This window comes from Halichoeres trimaculatus, unplaced genomic scaffold, assembly GCF_033239565.1.
Source record: "Halichoeres trimaculatus isolate MK-OKI-2021-1 unplaced genomic scaffold, fHalTri1.1 fHalTri1_scaffold_6, whole genome shotgun sequence".
NCBI lineage: Eukaryota > Metazoa > Chordata > Actinopteri > Labriformes > Labridae > Halichoeres > Halichoeres trimaculatus.
The window spans coordinates 11114197-11140801 of NW_027437184.1; the positions used below are offsets into that span (position 1 = coordinate 11114197).

A 26605-nucleotide genomic window follows, 5' to 3' on the forward strand; every position below is an offset into this window, starting at 1 on the left:
TCATCAGCCGGTGTGGTGAGGCTCTGCTTTTCAGAAATGAAACTTCCACATGCCATGCATCAGTCTGGTCCTCCTCAACCCAATCAGGAAGCTGAGAACTAGCAAATAAAAATAACCTACATTGGAACGGGTAATCTCATTTTAAAATGTGGATTAAATCAGGCACATATTTAGAAAGGGGAGTTTTTCAAGACCACTTAGAAACTCCTCACAACCCCTTTAAGGTTGAAGCTGCAAAATGTTTCAACCCTTGCCCCCATCAAAAAAAAGGAATGAGAAGCTATGTTTCCAGCCCCAGTCAGACCGTGTAGGACAGAAAAAAAAAAGAAAAAAAGGATTTGAAGAATGAAAAGTGTTGCTTTCCAGTAATAGAGGACCCTGTGCAGGTATTTCCAGGTAAAAGAGAACTCGAGCGGACAGTTACACCGAGTGGAAGAGCCTCCATTTTCTGAGAGGCATCAAAGTCATCGACCCAAACTCCAGAGACTCTCCCCCTCTCAGACACCCTCTGACTTCAGCGTCCTCTCTGTTATTACACTTCAAAAGGTGTCTCACTTTCTTCACGGGGTTACACTCTTCTCGTCTGCTTAGGTTATCGCCCCCAGTTACATCAGCCTGACCTGTCGGAGGCTGTGCTTTCAGAAATGAGCTTTAAACAGGACATTTTTTCGTCTGTTGGTGTGGTGAGGTGCAGAGACATCACTTATTAATGTTTTGAGAGGCTTGAGAGGCACCGAAGACCTCAACTCTCCTGCTAAACGACATCCTCTCTGATGGAAACCTGACTGTGGGTCTTTGAAACGAAGGAAATCAAGCGTCTAATTGATGAGCTCCTTGAAAAAGATTAAAGTGGAGGGAGAATAAGAAAAGTTGATTCCAAATAGAGAGTAAGAGTAGACGAAGGAGAGGAAACAAAGGAAGGATGTGAGGACGTTTAGCAAACGGACAGGTTTGTGTAATATTCAGAAAATGATTCAGGGAGATTTAAGGGAGCAGAGAAAGAGGGGAGGTCAGGGTTTCTTTGAAGTGCTGATGGGCCCCCACAGCTCTACAAAGCCCTGTGCTTTCACTCTTAATAAGAGGATTGTTCCTCCACTGTGTTTCATTTAGTTTTGATTGTTGAACATTTTTTAAAACATCTGAAAAATGCGCAGGCAGCATGGGATTAAACACGGCGAACAGGAGACAACAAGCCTGTTCAAAGTTGAATAAAGAGAGAGCCAGAGAGCAGATTTATGGATCCAGTAGTGAGACTCATACTATGAGAGAAACGGTCTCAGATTTTACTCCTTCTGCTCAATAAAAGAAATGCTGATAGTTTTAAAAACTGTCACAGGGAGAGGAAGAATTCTTTGGCTGGTCTACAGTTGCTCATCCATGAACGCAAGCACAGGTAGTCAATGTGATCATGATGTATAATGATGCAATGCTCCGATCGCCTCCTTGTGAAATCAATATGAATAATTGATACTGACCCACCGCTCTGAATACAAAGCAGGCTTTTCTTTGAGATGCATGTAGAAGAAACACATTCTCATGCTGCTGTTTACTACTGAGTGGAGTTTGTATTTCCACCCCCCCAAAAAAACAAAAAACGATCAACCAGAGCACAGCCTATCAGGAGTGTTAAAAAGTGCAGTTATAGGAGTGTCCACTAGAGGCTGTCTGTAGAAACACCAGAAACCACATACACATCTATTTGAAGGCTGACGTGTACAGCCTGGTTCAAAACATGATTTCAGTCTGAAGAGATCATTTCTCTATCTAATACTACTTTGTAAGATATTAAGATAACAATTTTGAGTCATAGGTACAACTCACGTCTCAAGTCTGGAGTCTATCGTACTTCCTGAACCATAACGCCTTAAATACACCAGTGACATTTGCAGTCCAGCTCCACTCCATTGTAATTTGATTGCATTTGTCAACTCACATAACCTGTTGGCTCCTGGTCTGGCTCTGCTCATTATGTCAGTTTGTTATTGAAGTCAAGATAAATACAATTTTGTTTGGACATGGTTTGTTTTATTTTGAAACTCATTGGGTGTTTTTAGATGGTTCCCATGCACTACTTCGTGTCCCAACCAATATTCCCTACAGTGGATGTATGCATCACCACCATTTTAGATCTGTCAGGTTTGTTGTTGTAGTAAAGTCAAGTATGATCTGGTCTTGACACTGTTTTATTTTGAAAATTTACCAGATGTTTTGGAGTCCTACCTCTGCTTCAGCTCAGTCTGCTCAGTTCTGATTGATGCTGCGTTGCTATGGCTGTGGATGGCTCCAACCTGCTGGATCAGAGACTCAGTCAAAGCCAGTAGTTAACACATGGACTAGAAATAAAACCAATCACATCCAGTGAAGTGAGGGATCAGAGTCTAACCTTTTTAGCTTGTTTACACCTGGATCAATATGATATTAGGCCAGCAGGGGGCCACAGAGAGTGAGTTTCAGGTCAAATAAACTTAAAATGGCATGTTTGTGTTGTTTAAGGTTGAAGCCTGAAGGGCAGGTCCATTCAGGAGAGATTTGCTTTTTGAAAAGTTTTTTAACTTCCCCTTCTCCTTGTAGTTGAAGTGTTGGTTGATGCTTAAGATTTCAGACGTTTGAGGTAGAGCTCGGTTGTCCACCCAGCAGTTTGAAACTCCCAGAAGAGCTTTCTTCCCTCTCTCCTGTCCATGCAGCAGTCTTGTTTCATGTAGATAAATACTGTCTGTGTCTCCACCTGCTGTGAAAATCAATGTGAGAATCAACTGATCGGCTGCTATTGTGTCCAGCCCAGCAGGAAAGACCGCACGGGTTTTGTGCTTCCCTCTGCAGGTGGTCCCGCCATAAAGAACTCAAGCTTGTGAGTCAATGACCGAAACGTCCGAGCTTTCAGGTTGAGGCAAAGATATATTTGAGATAAAGGCATGTTTGTCTTTTTCTGTCTCTGCAGAGACAGCTCATCACGCTGTGAAAGTGTCTGAATGTCTTTATGCGTCTGTCCTCTGCAGCTTGTCTTTGTCGTCTCCTTTATTCTAACTTCTCTCCCTGTATGAATGAAAGATAAAGTGTCTCTCTGAGACACATGAAGCTGTCTGACGTCTTAGATACTGTCACTTTCACTGTCTGTCCTTCTGTTCCCCCCAAAAGATCAGAATTCAGTTTATTACTGAGTCTGTAACACTAACAGGGGCTTTTCTTTGGTGTTTTCATGAGAATAATGTGCAGAAAACTACAATAAGAATAACAAAGAAGTTTTACAGCAGATTTTCTGACAGACAGAAGTAAAAAAAAAAAAAAAAGAGTAAAGTAAGCAATAAAAACAGTTCGATTGAGTTAAATTGTCACAGCTCATTCCAAATTTCTTAAAGCTGCTTAGAAGAAACAGGATCGAAGAGAGGAGAATTAAAGAAGCAAAAACTTTTCTGAACACAAAGTAAATTTTTACCCTGAAGGAGGATTTGATGATGCACTCCTGATCAAAATCTTAAGACCCGTTGAATTCATTTTTTTTCATATATTTTTCAAAGGTTCTAGCTAGAGTTTTAAAATGCAAAAAAATAAGAAATTTTGGTGAGACATTGAAAAAAATGTGTAAACAATTTGTTAAAAGCAACAGTTAAAGCGAAAAAGTCTATTCATCAACTGCTCAAAAGTTTAAGCCCACAACCTTTAAAAGACAAAATTTACACAAAAATGTAAGAGATGTTTTCTATGTGGCACAGTGGAGGCCAGATAAATTACTTCTTGCAGAAGAATAATCTCATTGTAATCCTACCAATGACCTTTTTTAAAAGTTTAATCTGACTGTGTTTCCTTCGTGTTGATGTCTTAACCCTAACCTTATGACAACAGCTTGAGGAGCAATCACAGTGGTTGAAACAATCAGCACTAATGTCAAGGACAGGAACCATGATGGTTTATTGTGATGAAAAAGCAGAACAAGAGAGCAAAATGAAATAAGAGTGAGCATAGAGGTGAATAGGGGAAAGAGCAGACGGCCATGTCTGCAAAGAAAAAGCTGTAAAGTGTCAGAAACTGAATAAATCAGACCGAATGTGGTGACTGACCTTATAAGTCTGACATGACCCGAATTGTTGCTTATTTCTAAGTGGCTCAGGTTATTCAATATCTTTTAAAAGGTCAAACCAGTTTCTTTCTGACAGTCATGGAGAGAAATTACAACTTCAGCAGGAGACAACTGCAAAGTCTGTACGTGTAGTCCTCTCCTTAAGTTTGTTTTCCTCCTCTGAGGGGGTGGACAATGCTTCTGGCCAAAGATTATGCTGCTTCCGTAGAGACTGGACATACATGGTATGATTTTATGAATGTGGTGTTGGAGAGTAAAATCACACTATGAGGGTGAGATGTTTTCAACACACGATGGAGGCTCACAGCGTAACTCTGTAACTCGACCTGAGAGCTCACACAGAGCGTGTTAAGTATGATTGGCATTAGAGTTACTTTGAAAACTTACACACGTGTCAGAGTGAGTCAGAGAGACGGAACACATTTTCTATATACACTGCAACAAACAACAGTAAATTCATGAGGAAATTTCAATGGTAAAATCCTGTTTTGTTTTAAAAAAGCACTTAGAAAACTCCTGCTTAAAAATAATGGTTAAATACTGGCAAGCCAGCCAGTATATAACAGACATCTTGTTTGTGCCACGTGAAGCATAGACATCTGATCTGTGCCATGTGGAGCACAGCCTGCAGCCTTCTTGCAAAAAACACACTTAACAGCAGGATTTTATATCCACAAAGTTCCTCCTTACTCATGGTTACAAAACATCATCACAACAAAAATTTACTTTCAGTAAGATAATGGTAAAATACTGGCAGCAGGGTTGACAGTTTTTCTTTTTTTTATTGTTATGTTCGAGGGATTTTTTTTTTGTTTTAATACAGTGTAGGCAATCAGCATTTTCTCAAATGCCAGATATTCCACTGACCAGTACCATAGAGCCAGATTAGAAGAGCCTCTACCCTGATCAGCAGCAGGTGAGAAAAGGTGACACAGATGTATCCTCCTACACTAAAGATGTATGTCTCAAAGCACGCTGAAGACTGAAAAGTTTGCATCTTTATTTTTCAGTTTAAATTCCTTGAGGACCAAAGCAAAAACAAACAGCTCAGTTCCCAGAGAGCTAAACACATCTGTGAGAGTGGAGATCTTTCGTTCAAGCCTCTCTGGATGAATAAAGGTTAATAGGAAAAGAAAAGAGTGGATAAGAGAGATTTGGTGATGCTTTATCCAGGGCCTGTCATCGTCTTCATTCAGGCGCCTGCAGGGATTTAGAGGAGGAGCGCAACTCTTTTTTCTGCAGCCATTACTCACATGTGAGGAAGCCAATAAGGGAGAAAGTGGAGAAATATCCAATCTGTTTACCTGTTTATGTATTCATGTATTTATATCTGCACTCCCTATGGACTGCATGGCCATGTGGCGGTGCAGCATTGCATTTATTTCCAATGGGAAATATACAAACAGGCAAAGTGCCGAGGAGTTAAACCCACTCTCTTTCATTTTTCTCCCCCTTTCGTCATTTCCCCTATAATATATTTTCTTATGTGTTTAAACGTGCGTATGCATGGAAAATAGACTTGGCAGCAGCTTTCCTCTCAGTGTTGTGTGTTGCCGTGTTGTGTGGTGAATCGGACGTGCACACTCCAAATGTTATCAGCCTCCAATCCCCCGTCTGAAGAAAGTGGGATGAGTACGGCTGGAAGTTGTCAGCTTTATCTGCCACCCCTGCCTTTTGATCTCCGCCTCATGGGACTGCACTGAATGAAGGGAATTCATGCATAAACACAGCAGACACAGACAGATGCCCACACACACACACACACACACACACACACACACACACACACACACACACACACACACACACACACACACACACACACACAAAAAGTAAAGCTACAGAAAACTCACTCTTTAAATGATGAAAACGTGCCCTGAAAAGCTCACACATTCAAAAGCGAAGAGTTTCTTCAAGGTCGGTGAAAAATGTATGAATCTGTGAGACATATGGAGTGTGATGGTGGAAACTACATCAGTTGAGTCACTCAGTTTGATTTTGTTGGCTTCTTTTAATCTTTCTGAAGTGATTTGCCAGAATCTCGTAAAGTTATATGATAACGGTGGTATGCTTAGAGACTTAAACATCACACAAATGTGACCTTTCATCTTCCAGAAACAAGTGACATAATCAAAGCTGGTGATTCCTGTTTTGCTGGCATAACAGAAGCCAACCTGCAATCACATTAAGAGAAACATGTTGCAATGATGCATGGTGCAAATTCAAAGTGCATGCAAAAGAACATTCTACAAAAAGCAAACACAGCAGCATGAACAGCAAATGTGTGCACCATGCAAAATTAAACACTTATAAAAACAGAGAATGACTGGAGCTGAATACTAGCGCCAAGAGGAGGAGCTTTATTTTGAAAGGCAGAGAGTGAAAGAGTGCACACCATTATCTGGATAAAACAGATGTCAGTGGCATGGCGTCACTTATTGTTTCATGCAATAATGGTTTTTGTAGTTACATCATAACCAAAACTCTCTACATGAGGTCCACCTTGCTAGTTCCAAGTGCGACCCCCTTTGTCTCTAGAACTGCCTTAATTCTTCAAATTCTGAAACCTTCCTCAGACATTTTACTCTATATTGTCATCATAGTGTCACACAGTTATTGTGGGCTGAAAATCTGTGATGAGAACCCCTCTTCCCCCATATCCCACAGGAGCTCTATTGGATTGTGATCTGGTGACTAAAAAGGCCATTAGAGCCCAGGGAACTCAGCATGAAACACTCAAAACATAATTAAAGCCACAAGTAGCGATACAAGGCCTTCGCGTCCACCAGGGCATGTTGCCATCACCGCATAAGCAGCAGGATGTGCATCTGCATTACTGAGATGTGAGTGAGTAATACAATACTCAAAAGGTCAGTTTAATTGTCTGTAAGACCTGGCTCCTAAGCCATGCAGACATCTGTTGTTTTAACTAAAGAGTGCATTGTAGTACTGTTTTTGACCAGTAGGTATGGCTAAGACTTGTGGTTTTCATCTGCAGGAATGTTCATGACAGATCATTAAAGACAAATGATGACCTCATTTAAGGAAGTGTTTATGAGAGGAAATACCACTTGTGTCCAATAAGTGGTAAAGTTTATCAGGAATGCATGTGTAGACAAGTTCAAATAGAGACCATGATCCTGTCTATAAGATTTAAATGAAAAGTGGAAAACATAAGTGAAAGCTAGTACCAAAGGTTTCTAGTGGCGCAATGGCAGTCATGGTAAATAAATTAGAGTATAGATGTGTTATGAGGTGGACCATGGTTGTGTACATGAAATTTGAAGAGACTGATCCCTTTAGGACATAGTTACAGTAATGCCCTCCAAGCCACTGAACAAATGGCAGGTGTCATTGAGCAGTTGTCAGGTTTCACTAACAGAACGGCAGGTGTCACTAACATAATAACAGATGTCACCAAGCAGTTATTATGTGTCAAGAACAGAGTGGCAGGTGTCACTAAGCAACTGGCAGGTGTCACTGAGCAAATGGCAGTAGTCACAAAACGATTGGCGAGTGTCACTGAAAAAATGTCAGGTGTCATTGAGTCATTGGCAGGTGACACTGAGAGAATAATGGCATACCATAAGCCACTTTTAGATATCGGCCTTGCTGGGAGTTTGAGAAAATTTAAGAAAATCTTTCCCATACTTTTGCAGCAGCAGCAGCCTGAAGTGTTAATCCACGGCAAGATAGATCTATGCTTTCATTTTGTTTGCTTAAAATTCTGAGTCTACCTTCTGAATGTGGAACAGGCAACGTTTTCAGTCTTCTATAGTCCAGTTTTGGTGAGCCCTTGTGGATTGTAGCCTCAGTTTTCTGATCATAGTTGACAGTAGTGTCACCCGGTGTGGTCTGCTTCAAGGTTGGGCGGAGGTTGGATACCACGTTTAAAGCCCCTGAAATCACTTTTTTCCTCCACTTTGAAGCTCAGTTCATACTTCAGCACCTCATGTTCCCCATGTCTACATGAATAAATGTTGCCATGTGATTGGCTGATTAGCTATTTGTGTTAATTAGCATTTGAAAGCCAGTGCATGTGTTAAATTTGATGCAAGAAAACTGCATTTTAAGCCTCTTTGGGAGCATTAAAAGGAGAAGACAAGCACAGGTTGAGGATGTATGGATTGGTTCGACAAAGGTTTCCAGATGGATAAGTGTTGCTAAGCTACTCCGATAATGCTAGAGCACTGGATATGCTGATGGCACAGCAAGGATGATGGCTGTGTGAGGAGCATCCCTCTGCATGTCTCCAGAGACCCGTGCAGGAGTTCAATTGGAGTGTAATAAACCAATAAGGTTTCTCCTTCAAGCCTCAGACCCTCACTGTGCTCCTGATCTTTCCCAGCTCCAGTCACACACAGCTGATCCTGACTGAGGCCAGATTAGAGGAAACAGATCAATTAAAGAGGTTATCGCCTGTGAAGGGGTATGTTGGAGTAAGAGGGAAAAATGTGCAGCTGTTTGAGTAACTTCATGAATACATGAGCTGAAACATACAGAAAGCTTTACTTCTGTGCATTTACTTCTCAATCTGAAACATGCATCAATAACAATGATCTGTTCCATTCATTCCCTGCCGCATTGAATTAAGATGCATGCATATTTTAGCTTTGCAGCGTAAACAGTATTTTTCAGTGTGACTCAGCTAGCTGGTGGAAAATAAGCTTCATTTTAGTGTAGGTGTGATTTTTTAAGCTCAGATTCAAACAAAGCCAACTCTGCTGCAATAATGCACCCCAACAGTAACAATCTAAGTGCCTGAATTTGTAAATCAATAAGTTAGTCTTTGTACATAATGGTCTTAATGGGAAAATGTCTGCAGCTCTGAAATGAGTCACTCCTGAATGGATTGGTGCTGCCACCAAAACAGAATAAGATCATGGATTAAATAGAGGGAGGGGTGATGAAAACCATGAGCTGAAAGAAACCACTCAATGTGCTCTCAACCTGACAGCGTAATTTATTATTTTCACCAGAGTTATAACCAATCCACTCTTTGGGATGCACAAACTACACAAAGATCAGGTTCACTTTTATTAGAGCAGGTACAGGACTTTGATGAACTCAAGTCCTTTTGATGATGGTCTCATTATCGTCTATCTTTTCACCAGTTAAAGGAATATTTCAGTATTTTTAGAATAAAACCTGATTCATTTATCCCAGTTTGTATGTAATTTAACTACAAGGACAAACCGTCATAATGAGCAGAGTCAGGCCTGGAGTCAACAAGTCAAAGGTTTTCAGTGGACAATACAGACAACATGAATGAGGAGAAGGATCGGGCATTAATTTGGTGGAAATCCAGTGTAACTGCCTCTCCTAGTAAATTACTCAGATAGCCAGCAAAAGAGGTGGCTTTCAGTGTCTGATATTGTGTTGACGGTGTTGGTTAAAAGCCATCCTCTTCTTATGCTTGTGTCAGGATGGTAGCCACAGTAAAACACTCTTTAAAGTCTCCATTAAGAGTCTCTGTTCAGAGATCTGTTTGGATTTCTGTTTGACTTTCAGCCCTCTGTGAACCACATAATTCAGTAAAACCCCAGTCTGTTCGTCTGGTTTTTGTCTTTCTGTCTCCTTGTACTGAGACCTTCCAGCCGTCTGCGTCCCCGTGCTGGCAATCGTGCCTTGAAGACGAGGACATTCAATCTCAGAGACCCTGAGACTCTGAAAGTTTGTGCATCGTAAATTTCTGCTGGGTACAGAGGAGGGCAGGATCTTTATTGGAGGCCTCTCTGATGGCGTCTAGAGCTCCCGGCACAGCACAAAGAGCTCATTTAAAAGTCTCTCCCGCAAAGAAAGGAAAGGCTGCATGAAGGAGTGAGGAGGAGGAGGAGATCAAAGGAGGAGCAGTGGATCTTTGTGCCTCAGCTCGGGGGAACATTCAGGGAGGGATTGGTTCAGCGTTAACATGCTATCAAACACAGAAACCTGCTGGTTCGTTACAGGCTGATACAGAGCTGGGAGGGTGTTTCAATCATGCTGCACTAAAAGATACTAGCCTCTGTATATTCATATGTTGTAGATATCCCTGAATCAAATCTTTATGAGATCTTCACAAGACTTGCTGAATGAGAAATCACATGAGGCTCCACTTACCAGTTCATGAAATGTTTGAGAGTCAGGGCCTCAAGCACCAAGGTCTGCCCATAGCCCCACCCCCTACAGTCCTCCAGAGGGCTGGCCAGTCAGAGCAAAGGAGATTTGTTGAGAGGGGAGCCTTAAAGAGACAGCAGCTAAAACATTTTTTTTCAGACAGGGACGGAAACTTTGAGCTGTAAATCATGTGATGATACTACAGGAGCACCAGAGGGACAGAATCAAGACAAAAGTGAATAAGAAACAGTAAAATTGTGACAATGATCAAGTCCTCAGTTTTACTCTTGCATTGATTACAGAAACAATCATCACACATGACATTAATAAACACAGTTGCACAAACATGTAAATCTGCACTCACAGACGTGTTTTAACAACATTGTTCTCAGTATTACTGCTGATACACCCAGTGTAAAACCACAGGAGGGGAAATTAACTCAAATTCAGCGTCTCTCAAGCTGCGTCTCTGAAAGACTTTCCCTCCAGTTTCTCAGATTCAAACTGTCCTGACTAAGTGACTCACTGATTCTGCTCTTTAATCTAAGAGAAAACATCGACATGTTTACCTCACGACATGAGTCCAACAGCTGGAGCTGCACTGCTCAGACATTTCTTACTGCAAAGTCATGATGAACAGGAAATTATGAAACAGAATCATGAAACATAGATCCATTGGTAAGTCTTCTAATGTAGTTTTCGACAAAAATGCTAGTTTCTCCTCCACAGTGTTTGCTGTCTGTAGTTTGAAAAATTTGACCACAGCAGTGACCTTTAGGATTGTGATCACATGCTTGATACACCTGACCAGCATGTTCTATTACAGTCATTACAGCAGCACCAAACTTCATCTTGATCAGACATATTAAACCAAAGTCTGGTGTGGATGGATGTGCCTGTGACAGTGAGTGAGCACCAAGTCTGTCTGATTAAACGTTATCACAAAGCTGCTCCAAGAGCCATAAAAACAATAAGAGCCTCCGATTAGCTCACAGTAATTATTTAATAAGCAGGAGATGATTGTTCCTCTTTTACTACAGTCATAATAACAGTGAGTATGAGTGTGTGTGTGTGTGTGTGTGTGTGTGTGTGTGTGTGTGTGTGTGTGTGTGTGTGTGTGTGTGTGTGTGTGTGTGTGTGTGTGTGTGTGTGTGTGTGTGTGTGTGTTAATCACTGCCTCTCCCTCTGCAAAGACTTAATGTGTCTCCCGTGTTTGAAGGTGAAGCGCTTTTTGGTGTCAGGACTCAAGTTAATTTCAGCATGGACTCTGTAAATTCTTCAGATTCATAGTGCAAAAGAAAATAAATCTGTTTCACAGAAAAAGGTCGGCCTGTTCAGAAGGATCTGAAGACAAAACAAATGATAAAAAAGACCCACTCAAAGGTTAGTGACAATGGAAAATTTGGCTGGATAAGGCAACAAAAAACTTCTTAAGTTTTGTTCTGACTTTAACCTCAGAAGTCCAAGATTTAAATCAGGACTCGGATTTTACTGACAGAATTCTAGATTTCTAATTTTAATCTCAGAATTCTGAGAAAAGTTACAACCCTGGCAATTTAATACTTAGTTGACTTAGAATTCTACAATTCCAATCTCAGAATTTTAAGAAATACAATAGAATTGAATCAAATCCAGTAATTCTCTAGTCAGCCTCCACCCCCACAGGGTCCAGGACTGAGCTGGACTTCTTCAATAGTTTGTTCACTCTTGCTCTCCTGTATCACGTCAACTCACAGCTGGTGAAATCCTCCCAGTGTGGCATCTGTGTCTGGTTTTAGCTTCATTAGCCATGCCTGTGAATAAAATGATGCTACTCTGCTCTCTGGTATTCCCTCTGGTTGCTGGGTTAGCATGGCTAGCCCATCCACCTTATTGGAGATAGATCTGACATTTCTCATAATGTTGGATAGAGGGACAGGTCGCTCACACTACAGCACCAGCATGTCATCCTCAACTCCCTCTCCTCAGCTCAGAGGACACTCAAGACCTAGCACTGGTTAACATTTGCATGCTACAAGCTGCTATTAGCTGAAATCAACACAGGCACCAAAAAAGTAAAAACATCACTGCAAACATATCAAGTTTGATGTTATTGACCAACACATGAGACCTAAAAAGCAATGACAGACTTCAAATAAAAAGAAAACATATAAAGAGAAGAAAAAGATCAACAAGAGGGAGTTGCAACAAGCTGCCACTTAGCAGCCTAATTCTGATCTCAGAAATTCAAAGTACAAGAGCTTCAATCTATTTTTACCCCAAAATGATTGAAAATCAGATTTCTAGAATCCTGAAATAAAAGTCTAAATTCAAAGATCTGAGTCACAATTCTATGTTTTGTGAGCAAAAGAAAGAGCTCTGACTTTCCACCCTCAATTCTTGGACTAAAGGCAGAGTTGTGTGTTTCTGAGTTTAAGGTTTGAATTCCAAGATTCAAATTAGAATCCACATCTAGAAAAGCATTATTGGTACTTCAATCGTAAAAAGCTGGGGCAAAGTGTCAGAACTCAACTATTCTTTCTTTCTTTCTTTCTTTCTTTCTTTCTTTCTTTCTTTCTTTCTTTCTTTCTTTCTTTCTTTCTTTCTTTCTTTCTTTCTATATATTTTTTAAATTCTAATTTCCTAAATGTACGATTAAAAAGTGAAAAATTCTCAATTTAATCTGAGAATACTCAAACTTTGTTTTAATAACTTGCCCAGTTTCAAAGATTTTTTTTATTCTCTGATTTTTTTATTATTAATGTGATTATTCTGCTCAGAATTTAAACATCAGTGTTTTACATCTTACTATCCTAGAAACTGAAATCAAAGTCAGAATACTGAAATTAAGGGCTGGAAAACTGAAGGGAATCAAATAACAGATTTTTTGATCAAAAAGTGGTCTATTTATTTATTTATTTTTAAGAAAAGAGGCACAAGTAACAAAGCTAAAATTTCAATTTTTTTTAAGATTTGCGAATTGTAGATTATAACAAAGTTTTAACTTTTTTTTATCACTCATCTCTCAGTTGCTGCACAGTATCTCCTCCTCTCTCCTATTTTACTCAGCCCAGTGCTATCTGCTACAGTCCTCAGTCCTTGCTCTGTGTTTGTCTGTAGCCCTCTGAGCCCGCAGGCGTGAGCACTCACACATTGGCCTCTGTGAAGACCTTGATGCTGCGCTGCCGTCAGCCTCTGAAGGCCATGCCGGCAGTCCCAGATGAAGACCAAGTTAATAGGAAATCCATCGGCCTGTGACACTGACATGTGGCAGCCGCAGGCACCGAGAGTCTTACAGAGACTCTGCAAAGACTTGAGACTGTACCTGGATCCTGCTCTCCATCACTGAGTCTGAGATTTCTCTGTGTGTGGCCTTATGTGGATTCAAATCAACATCAAGATTCACATTTTTAAAGCTGTAGAACAACTTGAAACACACATGGGACAATTCAGGATTCAGGTTTTGTTGTTTCCAGCTCACGTTTACAAACAACAGTTTCACAGGAGGAGCTTTAAAAAGCTTTGCTCTCTTCAAATTAGAGCTTTGAGTGAGTTAGCTCCAGTGAACAGAGGCTTAAAGTGGATGTTAAACCAGAGCAGAATGAAAAATATGGCTTTCAAACACTCTCCCTCCTCTTCTCCCTCAGTCTCTCTTGATTTTTTTCCCATAGTCTCATCTTTCCGCTGCTCATCCCTCCTCTGCCTCTCCACTCGGAGTCTTCATCGCTTCATTTACACTGCAGCACGTTTTCGCCGTCGTCTCATTTTCTCTTTACCCTTATCTTGCTCTCTGTGTTTAACTATCTATTTCACTCAGTCTTATCTCTCTGACTTTATCAACACCCCCTCGTGCTCTCCTTTCTTTCATCTTTCACTCACTCGGCTCTGAACCCCCCCAATCTGCATCACTATCCCATTGATGGATGATGTGTTGCTGCTTTGAGGGCCTCAATCAGAGGCGCAGAGGGGGCTGCTGTGGAGAGCAATCTTGGAGCCAATTCCACTGATAGCATCGGTGGGTGTTGCAACACGACGTTGCAGCTCTCACCTGTGGGGAGAGCTGCAGGTGCCGCTGCGCTCGGACTGCAGCGCCAGAGGGGAAAACTTTCTCTCTTATCAAACGGATCAATTGGAAAAATGTATTACCTTGGAGTTCGGCCATGTTGGCTCCTGCCACGGCAGCCTCGCGGGGCCAACTGAGGCTGATTGAAAGAAGCACGGCGCTGCAGGATTGGAGCGAGGATGGATTGCAGGAGACGCTTTGTTGCTGCTCAATGGGCCGGCGTTTTATTCATGGAGGGCTTTTTGGCGAAGGCCTCACAGGTGGCCACAGCTTCTCTTTCATGTATTCATTTGCAATTTGAAACAGTGAAGCAGCTTCTGCGTGTAAATGAGAGCATAAAGGAGGGAGCAACTCCTCCTGGGCAGTGGTTTGTTTACCTGATGCTAACACATGGCTCAGCTTTATTTGCTGACATGTGCTGGAGGAGAGTTTAAGCTGCCTGGAGGCTGAGATTTACATGAGCTGTTATTTAATCGCACTAATCCGCAATGCTGCATTATTTACAATGATTGTAAGGTTGGCGTTGTGTCTGGCATGCTGTCATAGAGGAACAAACTGGATCCCTGAAATCTACAAAGCAGCATGTAGGATGTGGCTCAGAGCGGGCCAAGCAGCTGCTGATGGACGACTCCCAAGTGTCCACAACAATAAAGTGGATTTTTAAAGATTTCTTTAAGTAAAATAAACTCATGACAGTCTTTGAGCTCATCTCATGATGTGGCCCAGTTTAGGCTCAGATTATCTGAAGTCTTTTAAATGAGCCTTCAAAATGTGGCAATGTGGCCGTGTGAGCTTCAGCTTCTATGTGAGTATCCTACAGTGTAGCGTATTGCAGCCATGGAGTAGTCCTTTTTTCTGAATCTTGTAAACGTAGGCCCTGTGAGGGTTTTTTGATTTATCTTGAAATAGCCTAATTTTTGTGTATATACCTGTTTGTAAACCACGATTTAAAATGAGTTTAAAAACACTTAAGAGTGGGTCTTAGAAATCTTAAACTTAGTTTATGCTTGACCCATTTGCGAGATCCACACTCCTTCACGTGGACAAAAAACATCATTTTAGCAACCTCGCCCCCTTATGCTGTCCTTTTCAAGCAGAAATTCTCCACATTGCACACATCTGAAAATAACTGTCTTCAAACAAGGACAAACAGGCGTGAAAAGGGGCTCCTAAAGTCAGAAGTACATACAGGCTTTTAAATCCCTGTTTCCATCAAGCGGTCCAATATTGATCAGTGCAGTTAGGTACATGTTGGATTAATGAAGCCTGATCCTGTTAGTGTTTATTCACAGCCAACCCTGCCCTTCTGAGAAGGCAGTGTGTAAGCCAGATACCGATGACTGCGTGAGTCACATAATAGCATGACGGAGTGGCAGCATGGCATGGCAGCGTGGCACAGCATACCCCTCTGATAAATCCAACAAGAAAGAAAAGCAAGACACAGTAAATGAAGAGCATTGATGGAAGACATACCAGCTATTCATCTTCTTTGTGACTGACATATGACTCTTTGTTTCGAAGCCCAATCAAGCTTTGTTTACTTCATGTCCTGACAGTTCTTTTGACCAACCGAGGGGATTAAAGTGCTCCAGCTCCACCTTCTGGGTTGAATTGTTATGTGAAGGCATTTTTCTCTTCTCTTTTGAGACACCTCTAGGACAGTTGATCACTATTGTCTTTACAGAAGAGTAGGCAACAGTCAGTACGTTTACAGCTTCAGTACAAGCTCAGACTATTATGATGCATGTAAACTGCTAAGTCAGACCCAGAATGGACTGAGCAAGCTCAAAAGACACACCTAGATATTGGGGTTACAATCCAGTCCCAGGTTGGCATTCAGCATGAGCAAATTTCACCTGGAAGAGGGAGATGACCATGATAAAAAGGGTCACCTCGCCCCAACACAACACCATGACAACAGAGAGCAAAAAGCCTCATTTTGGGAGCAAGGAAGGAACAACCCATCTTTTGACACAGCTCAATAAACTAAAGATTCTTAAATTCACAAATGGAAGAAAGGTTTTCACCTTTGAAATTTAAATAAATACATTACCTTGTCCCTTTACATTGTGGGGAAAGTGGTCTGAACAAAGAAAGGTAGAGTTAAAAAAAGATGATAAAGACCGTGATAAAAAGGGTCACCGCGCTCCAACACAACACCATGACAACAGAGAGCAAAAAGCCTGATTTTGGGAGCGAGTAAGAAACAACCTGTCTTTTGATGCAGCTCAATAAACTAAACATTCATAAATTCATAAATGGAAAAAAGGTTTTCACCTTTGAAAATTCAAATAAATACATTACCTTGTTCCTTTGCATCCTGGGAAAAGTGGTCCAAACAAAGAAAAGTAGAGTTAAAAAGATGATCAAGATGCCTTGATATGTGTCATGTCTTTATCGCAGTGGGTGTTTGTGCTCATGAGAAAGAGTTGAATCCTAGTTGAATACCACAGGGAGCGCTGCAGTCAAAGCTGACGGGAGGCAGTAAAAATGGTGGAAGATTGTGATGTAATATTTACAGTTTGCTTATAACGCTCCTCATGTAGGCACATAAAAGAAAGTGGTGTACTCTCTCCACCTCAGGCTTTGGCATTCACTGTTTTACATGTTTATAAGTTGTCCCTCCCTCCTCTCTTTATCCCTTTCTTTACCTCTCCCTCCATCTCTCTCTCCAACAGCATGAGCTGCAACAAGGGCTAAATTGATCTATACTCAAAGCTGCGTGCCTCCACTGCACTGTCACCACTATGTTAGCCTGATGGTTATGGAGAATTTATTGTGTTTATATATATATATATATATATATATATATATATATTTGTGTGTGTGTGTGTGTGTGTGTGTGTGTGTGTGTGTGTGTGTGTGTGTGTTTACCTGGCTGTTTCTGTGCGTGTGAGCCCAGGACCAAACATCTGTCTTGTAAATAAGGTTTGTGCCTGCGTTCCTTCTGTTATTCCTCAGATATATGTGGCCCAGCTGGGCGTGCTGCAGCACACTGAGGGGGGTCTGCAGAGTGAATATGAGGACTGATGTAACAGAGGATCCTTTTGTTCATGTCTGCCCTCTGCCTGTATTCATCACTGCTTCTCTATCTCGACCATCTCCCCGCCTCTGTCTCCCTCTCTGAGGCCGACATCCTCGGCGAACTGGGAGTCGCTGCTGTCAATAATGCAGAGCTCTTGGCCTATTATTGAGCGTCTGCATCGATATGCATCAAGCCGCCACCCCAGGCTAAAGCAAATATAGACGTCTGTGGGCTCTGGGGAGAATATTACACGTCAGACTCCTGCATGCTGCACACATAATCACACTTCTGCATGTCGGGAGGTTAAATCCATGCCTGCAGACTCCTACACACTGAAAAAGTTTGCTGGATTCAAGGTGTTTGGATGGTTATCTGCAGAACAAAGAGAAGTTACACAAACTAAACAAAGAGCCAGGAAGAGAAGGGAAGCTGCCAAGGGCTGAAGTCTTCTTCTCAGCAAAACTTTCCCATGATTGCTTTTGTTTTTCACTGGCTTAAGGATAGTTATCTTCAGTGTCTGAAGATGCTGCAAATTATAAGATGCTTGTAAAAAAAAGTTACAGAAAGAGAATCAACAGTTTTTAAAATTGTTGGAACTTTAGTAGAAACTTAGAACTGGAGCATAAGTTAACCCCTGAAAACAGCCTTGGGGGGCAGTACTTCCGAGAGATCCAAGGACTTTGGGGATCCAGTGTTGATGGACTTGGTTTAATAGTTACTGAACAGTGGCATGCAAAATATTTTTGAAGGACAGGGGCGAAATGAAGTTCCACTAAGTTCCATGTGTTTTCAAGAGAAGTTTAGACTTGTTTTTCCATGTTCCTCAGCCAAGAGGGCACTACGATGCTGATTTGGATCTCAAGAGGGCACTTAGTTGTGGCTCTATGCAGGTTGTTCATGTTTTGGATCCCAAATGGGCACTTTAGCTCACATTGGCCTCTAAGTGGGCACTTAAGAGTGCACTTTGGATTCCAAGAGTGCACTTTAGTACACAGTTTGGCTCCCAAGCAGGCATTTTGGCATTGATCTGCATTTGGCTCCCAAAGGACACTCTTGTGTGCATTTTGGATTCCAAAAGCACACTTGATTGGACATTTTGGCTCCAAGCAGGGACTCTGTGCACGTTTTGGATCCCAAAAGGGCACTTAAGCACATTTCGCTCTCAAGAGTGCACTTTAGCACACATGTTGGCTCTTAAGCAGTGGTTTAGTGCATTTTTGCTCCCATGTGGGCACTTATTTTGTACGTTTTGGCTCCAGAGAGCCTCAGTGATGATAAAAATACGTAATATGGTGACAGTTTTTTTCAAGTTTGAACTTCAGTTTGAATTAAAAATATGACCAAGTCTATTAGTTTGAGTTTTTTGCTTTTAATGCTGAACAGTGATTTGGTGTTGATTTGGTGACTATGTCTTTAACTTTGTGCAACACTGTTATCATTGCTTTTGGTTCATGTCCTAGTTTGTAGTTTGCAAAGCTCTCCTTTCAAGGTAACTCCCCTCAGACTGACACCATGAGAGAAAATCTATATATCTTCTGTTTTGACACAAAAATCTAAAAATAGATCCTTCCAGCTGATGTGAACTGACAAAGACAGAAGTGGAAGGATGGAAACAGGGACAATAAAGAGAGAAAAGTAAGGTTAGATTTTTAGGGACTGTCAGAGATGAGTGAGAGGAATCCAGAGCGAACAGACAGGATAATCAGTGTTAGAAGAGGGAGAGGAGAGAGTGGAGGTATGGAGGTACACCTGAGTGCTAGGAGGTGTCTGTCCTGTTAGAGCTCTCCTGAATTATTCATGGCCCGCTTGCCTGGCTGTGGCGGCTGCAGCGCTCTGCTCTCTGCATGAAGAGAGAGAAGAAACAAGCTGCAGACAGTGCAGCTGATTTCAGTTTCTCAGATGAAGATTGTGATACCACGGCTGATGGCTGCAGGTGGATTAACAAACCGCTCAGTCTTAGTTTGGCTCTTTGTTTCTCTGTCTGTCTTTCCTCTCTTTTTCTTTCACTCTTAGACTCTGAGGAGAGGAAACATGGCCTGTATGAAAACATTTACTTTTCAGAGTCTCTGTTTTATTGTCAGAACTGGGTGTCTCAGCAGAGGATGACTATTTCTCTCTCTGCGCTCCATCTCTGCTGGTGACTCACTCAGGGTCAGACTGGGAGCAATCCACTCTCATACCCACTGTCACAGAAACACCAACATTCATTCACAAATCTGCTCAGTTTATGTCAGGAGCTTGTGAATCAGCTTCATTGTGACAGGAACACTACCAATTCATCAGCTACAGAAACACATCAAAACAGCACACTATTTAGACTCTACTCGCTTCTAACATGAATGCTAGACTAAAATTACATGTTTAACTGTAATCCAAATGTACACTGCCAAATATTACCCTGTTTTTTTAACTGTAACTTTAACTGTAATGTCCACAACTTTATTTTGTGATTTTAAACTCTGTTTAATTATTACCAGAATTCCACATAATTTTTCTGTATTCTTTCCTGTTTTTTAAGACTATTTCCTCTGGTAACAAAGCAAATCACACAAACTGTGGGATGTACATAACTATTTCAAACAATGGCTGGCTCAAGGACACATGACTTTAGCGGATGTCAAGTGAAAGGAAGACTATCAGCATGACGGTATAAAACCAAAGCTTTACAGTGAACTACAGTGAGTAATGTTTGACTACACCAAAAAAAGGGTCACATGATGATCCCATTAAGCCAAAATAACAAGAAATATAAGATTTGAAAAATAAATGAATAAAAAACTAACAACAACAGGACAGTCTTTCTGATGAGTTTTCTGCATGTGTCTCTGTCCATGGTGCTGAAAGCTGAAAATCCATTTCCTTGAGTCACCTCAAATTTCCTCTTTAGCATTCTTTCTTTGTCTGTTCTAGCTTTAAATATTTCACCCATTCACTCAAATGAAATGTGTCAAGATGCACTGAAGATTGCAGCTTTAACCCTGAACTTGAGTTTCTGCTTCAATGTTTATTTTTCTCTCCCTGTTGCTAGAGAAAACCCTGATTTCAGCCTTTGTCCAATGGGCTGTTTACACAACAACAGTTTCAGGAAGAAATACAAAGGTACTGTTGCCTTTTGACCTCTTTTTCTACATGAGAATGGCGTTTTAGCCGACCCAAAACCTTTGAAAAAGGCCTCCAGGGTGGAATTTTTCTGACACACAGCAGCCACTGTTGATGTGTAATCAGCAAGCTGGAGTTTTCAGTGGAAATGCTGGCATCACACACTTTGTGTGTTACACTTTCAGTATGACAACTTAAACTGCCTAAAATTAGACAACAACAACAGTAACAATGCTAGACTACTGTGTTGTGCTTGTGCTGCTGAATCAGCTGACTGCCTTTCAACAAAGTGTGCAACTGTTGCTGCACTTCAGCAGTCAGTCTAGACGCATTTGAAATACACATCAAACGATGTTGAATGATGATTTGGGGTAAAATGTTGGTAGAGTTTTGTACTTGAGGTCCTGCCACTCAAACCTTTCATGAACGAGTTTAAAGATCCTTATGTGATGACCTCATCATTTCAAGAAGATCCAGTACTATTTTTTGGAACTAAGTGCTTCGATTAGTTTACAGACAGATTCAAAAATTCATACTACATAAAAATATATATTGAGAAAATCTGCACATGTTCAGTCTGATTGGCATTGGTACTTCAAATCCAAAGCCCAACACACACTTTTTGAGCCTCCCATGTGTTGATTGCTTTGCATGTGTATTTTCATTTTTGTTTGTTTGTTTGTAATTTTAAGGTCTAAAGTGATTTCTGTTTTATTGTGTTCTTCTTTCTCTCTCTATGTCTGTGATAGTTTTACTACCTACCCACGTTTGTTTCCCTCCCTCTGTGACGTTACCTTGTAGTCTCTGTGTTTCCTCCCTGGTGTTGTTAGATCCTCATGTGCTTTTTTGGACTTGGTTTTGGATTTGGTTTTGGACAGTTTCTGACCCTCAAGTCTGCCCCCTGCTCAAATTTTCAGCATCTTTGCAGTCCAGAGAAACCAGAGTCAGTGCTCTCAGATCTGCTGATTGGCATTGAGTCATGGCTGGATAAATAATGATATGAGCTGCTTTTCTCCCTTTAGTTTAGTTTAGTTTAGTCTAGTTTAGTCTAGTTTAATGTACTTGTAAAAGAATGGACAGAAAGAAACCTGCAGCACTCAGACAATATTTTCTGGTTTTAAAGGAACCTTTGCCTTCCTCTGATGCATATCCAAATGTCTGCCAGGAACTGAATCCAAGAATTTTTTCTTTAGAAGCTCCAAGTAGAGGGAAATGTATGTTTCCATTCTTACAGCGGGTTTACGTCATCAAAGAGTCGGAAATTGAGTTTAAATAACGTCTGCCGGCCGTCTCCGACAGGCCCGCTGATTTCCACCTGAGGTGGATTCACAATCAGCACACGTCCAAGACTCAACCCCCTGCTACCTCTGCTGTGTGAGGGTTTTAATACTTTTTACCCAGTGGGGGAAGGATTACATCGAGGAGGCTTGAAAACAGTCCTTGGCTACTTTGGGATTTCTGGGGGTCTTGATCTCCATTTGCTCATCAGAACCTGAGGGATCAAACGCAGCGGGGAGAGAAAAAAAAAGGCGTTTTTAGAGCAAGATCACATGAGCTGATGGCTGGCTGTTTCCCCTCTGTTTCTCTGTCTTGTATCACTCTGAAGTGTCTTCTCTGAGAAGCTGTTTTTATACTACAGTTAAAGGCTGTGTGAAGAGTGAAGAGTCATAGCCAGTCGTCTTATCTCTGCAGATTGAAACACATGCTAAACTGCATCCTCTGCTTTTTCTTCTAGAGAAACAAGGAGTTTCGTTTTATTTGGATGTTATTTTTCACTCTGTTTGCTTTTTCCTGCAGAGAGAGAAGTTCACTCTGTCACTTTCTAGCCTTGGGGTTGCTGCTATAATATTCTATGCCTGCCGCCTTAAAATACTTCACTTAATTTTCCAAATGCTGCATGCATAAGGATTCAGTGTTTAAATGAGCTCTGCTTCCAGAGAGGAACTAAATTTCTCCTTTGGGCCCCTGTCAGAAAAAGTAAACAAGGCTGAGCAGAAAATATGAGGGTGTTGACTTATTGAATTAGTGCAGGATGCAGTTTTAACTCTGACTCAACTTGTTTCTAGTTGAAGTTGTAATTATGTTGGAGAAGGCTTGGAAAACAGAACTTCAGGTCAAATTAAATTCTTCCAACCGGGCGGGATGAGGCCGTGTGAAGTTGCATGTTCAGCTTTTTTTTGCATTTCAGCAGCATCTACTCTGTGGAATGGACCTATTTTTTTCCAAACCTGCTTTACTTCGACATATTTGTCTTTATTTATGTGATCTGTAAGATAGGATGTTCCATTGCCGTTAAGAAGTCAAAAGAAGGATTTTAAATGAGATTTTATAGGTGTATAGCCAGTGTAGAGATGGTGGCTCTCCTTCTGGTCCCAGTCAGTACCAGAACTGCAGCATTCTGAACTAGCTGAAGAGTCCTTATAGACTTGTCTGGACAATAAGATAAAAGATATGCACATGAAATGTGATCTAGTGTCTGATTTTTCTGATGTATGACGATGAAAAAAGGATGTCCTCGAAATTGGTGGAATGTGAGTGTTACCCCTTTATCACCCAAGTATCATCCAGGCCACCTGGACTTTTTTTGTTATTTTGTCATTGAAAGAGTCAGATATCATGCCCAGAAAGCTTATCTTCTCTTCTTTCAGGAACTATTTGATTTTTTTCTTTGCTCAAATAGTTGAAGACTTATGGTAATGACAACAGTTCAAATCAATTATTGCCTGTGACTTAAACGTCATTACACATGGATTCATATGTAGGAATCACAATACATAATGGGTTTTGAGGAGTTAAAGAACGAGTTTTGATCCAAAATAACTCCCAGGTTCCTAACAGTGGTGCCTAATGCCAGGCTGATGTCATCCAAGGTGGTGATCTGGTCAGAGAAAGCCTCTTAGTTGTTTAGGTCCAAGAACAACAACTTCAGTGATCTCTGAGTTCAGGAATAAGAAATTTCCCACTCAACCAGGTCCATAAGTCTTTGAGGCATGCTAAAAGTTTAGATTAACTGCTGGCTTCTTCTGATTTTAAAGTTTTCCTCACAGGGCAGCCATGAAGCAGGTGGAGTTGAATTCGGCCAGGACAGTCTGACTGCAGACCTCCACCGTCAGGTCCCTACCTCCGCAGACCTCTAAAATGCATCAACTTACAACAATCCAGGAAATACACCAAAATTTTCAAATGTATGGGAGCTTAATTTCAAGTGATCATTTGGTCACTTTTTGCACACGTGAGATGTATGTAATATATTTAAAAATTTAACTGGGTTTTCACCTCTGGTTTTAGGGTACAGTTGAGAACGGCAAATCGTACTGGTGTTGGTCAGTTACTCGTTTAATTGCTGTCCAAAACAGTCACTTCCAATGGCTGTCTGACTCTCAAATGTTGTCATTTAGCTGAAGCTTTGGTCCAGCGATGTGGATCTGAAAGTTTGTACAACACAAGTGAGGAACCAGAGCACAAGAGGTATCAGTTGAGGTGGTTCATGCACTACCAACATGGAGGAGACCTCAGGGCAGACCCAGAGCACAGGGGACAGATTAGAAATCCCCTCTTACCTGGGATCGCCTTGGGATTCCCCAGGAGGAGCTTAGAAATGTTACTGGAGGGTGGGAGGTCTGATAAAAGCTTTATCTTTCTCTCGAAAGTGGAAAGAGCTCTGCAGAGAGGTTAAGAGATGAAAACTTGTGGTTCCAACCACAGCTGGGCAGAAGTCTTTCTGTGATGAGTTAAAATGTTCTCTCTTAACTTCCTGTGGATGTGAGTGTTTGCCGTCTAGTCACTTGCACCAAATCACTGCTAGAATAAGCTCCAGCCTGTGACCCCTGTGTTGCTGTATTGGCAAAGCATAGGAGCTGTTTCTACTTTTTGTTTTTTGTATTTGATATCAGCAGTCAGCTGAGCTTCACGTGCAGTTTTGAGATGGTTAAAGAAAGGTCACGATGCTGAGTTCAGGATCATCTGCAGAGTTTTCACTGTAAGTAAAAAGCTGCAGGAGCCAGTCAGTGCTGTAAAGACTGTGAACTGATCCTTCAAACAATGTACGTCCACTGGCAGAGCTTGTTTTCCTGACACTGACAGACGGACACTGTTGTTCTTGGAGTCTGACAGCAGAGCAGAAAGAAGCCCTGCAGAGTTAGATCTTTGTTTTTCAGAAACAAATGTTGCTCTGTGCTCTTTGAGGCCTCAAAGCTGCAGAAACAGTGGAAGAAAGTCAGATTTTATATCATGGAACTGAAGCGTAGCATGCCATCACTTCTTTTTAATATGCTTGTTATTGTGTCAACAGGAAGTGACATGTTTGAGCCAGAATAAGTACACATCTGCACAGTGTTAGCCTCTGTTTGTAACACCTATGCAAGAGCTAGATATGAACCACCATCTGTGCATTAAAACAGATTAACAGAGATTATAGTTAGCTGATCGACTGTGCAGGGAGAGATTAGATATAATCCCTGTATAGTGATCAGAGTTTGTACCTGAGGGCGTGAAAATAAATCTCATCTTTGTCTCTGATAAACTTTAAGCCCTCGCTGTGCAGCCGTGGAGCCACACAGGTAAATAACAGGTGTGTGTTATCAAACTGCAGATGTCAGACGTAAAACTACAGGTGTTGGATTCAGGTGGTAATTCCTGATCAGAGTCTGGCATCATGTGGACTAGGAAGAGGAGAAAACTCAGTCAGGAGTCATGTTGTGTGTGCCTGTGCATGCTGCAGTGACTCATTCTGAAAGTCTTTGAAGATGGGAAAATAGAAGCAAAGAAATACGAAACCATTTGAAAATTTCTTCCATTCCACTCTCCCTGCTGGTTAGCTTCCTGCAACTGAGGCTGTTCTTTGTATACAATCAGTTTAATGAGGTCTTTTTGTGCTCCTGTAGCCCTTTTAAAACTTTTTAATCATCACGTAAAGAAAGTTTGAAATCATCACCAACTGTGTTGCCAGGATCATGTTTTACAAAAAGTTTCAGTGAAAGAAAAACTGAAAGATCAATTCAAGACTTACGTTTCTTGCACAAACTTTACTCAACTGTGTAATTTCAGACCAAAGACCAAAAATGTGCCACCATTGCCCATTTTTGCAGAATTTCTGAGAAATTAAATGGACAGATAATGGTATTTGCTGAGTGTACCTGATCTAGATGAAGATTTTTGCCATCTATGTGCAAAAACTGTGTCTATCCGAATGTTTTTGTTTGGAAGTCAGTGAATCCTAGAGCTATACATTCTCAAACTCCAGATGCAGCTGCATATGTGCACAAGCCTGGTTGGAGGCACAGGCATCAGCAGAAGAAACTCTTGGTAGCTGTGTCTGTAGATTCCTCCCAAACTTTTTGTTATTGTGGGAAACTTTTCTGCGTGCAGCTGGTGGCTGGATTCAGCTCTCAGCAGAAGTTTTTAAACAAAGAATGGTTTGCTCTCTGTTTCGAAAGCCTGATATTTATTAGCTTCCTTTGCTTAATTCTCAACCACTTACTTGTATCAATAGGCTCAGTCCAAGATGCAGTCGCCGGTAACTTTAAGCCACTGACGTTGACACCAATGATACAGTGATTTAGATTTACATCATATAAGTGTGCCCTGCCCTTAGGAAAGTCTGTGCATGCCATTGATGGTGATTTCCAAACACTATCAGTAATTTAAGTGTCTTTTTCTACTGACTCTTTGTAACACCAACTTGATATATTTTTCTTTAAACCTGGTTTGTGCAAATCTTGAGGTTGAACGGCGGGGTCATCAAACTGAGCAAACTTGCAGAAGTCTCTGGGAGGATGATGCAAAAAGGAATTCACTGAGTCCTTGCTCTTGGAATTTCATGGATCCACCACTGAGTCTTTTCTTGTTTCTAGCTGTTGTTTCTGTTTTATTTGTTTTAAATATGTGATAAACTCCTCAGACCTCACTGAGCCTGTGTGTTTCTCTCCTCACAGGACGGCATGGGCAAGCTGAGAATAACAGAGAAGGGCCTGAAACTGGAAGGGGAGTCTGAGTTCCTCCAACCCCTCTATGCCAAAGAAATCCAATCCAAACCCGTAAGTCTCAATGTCTTCACACACTCCAACACTCTGCTGTGTTCAATTCAGACACACATTAAACACATTAAACTTGCTCTATTCAACAATGTAGCACTGCATAATTTTCATCATTTATAGAATCTGACAAGAGCTTGCATCTAATCACTTTTTTTTTTTTTTACATGTAAATAACTCATAGAAATGATTTAACTCCCGCGAACAAGTAACTGACAAATAGGGTTTCTGGTACT

The 26605-nt window shown here is 41.2% G+C and overlaps 1 protein-coding gene across 3 annotated transcripts in view; it reads left to right on the forward strand.

The window, feature by feature from the left end:
- The window catches only part of sgcd (sarcoglycan, delta (dystrophin-associated glycoprotein)), a 362364-nt gene that overhangs the window by 254684 nt on the left and 81075 nt on the right, over positions 1-26605 (forward strand). For all 3 annotated transcript variants that reach the window (XM_074672035.1, XM_074672036.1, XM_074672034.1), the window contains one exon: positions 26271-26372. In XM_074672035.1, coding sequence (XP_074528136.1) covers positions 26271-26372 — 102 coding nt within the window. The remainder of the gene's footprint in view (positions 1-26270; positions 26373-26605) is intronic.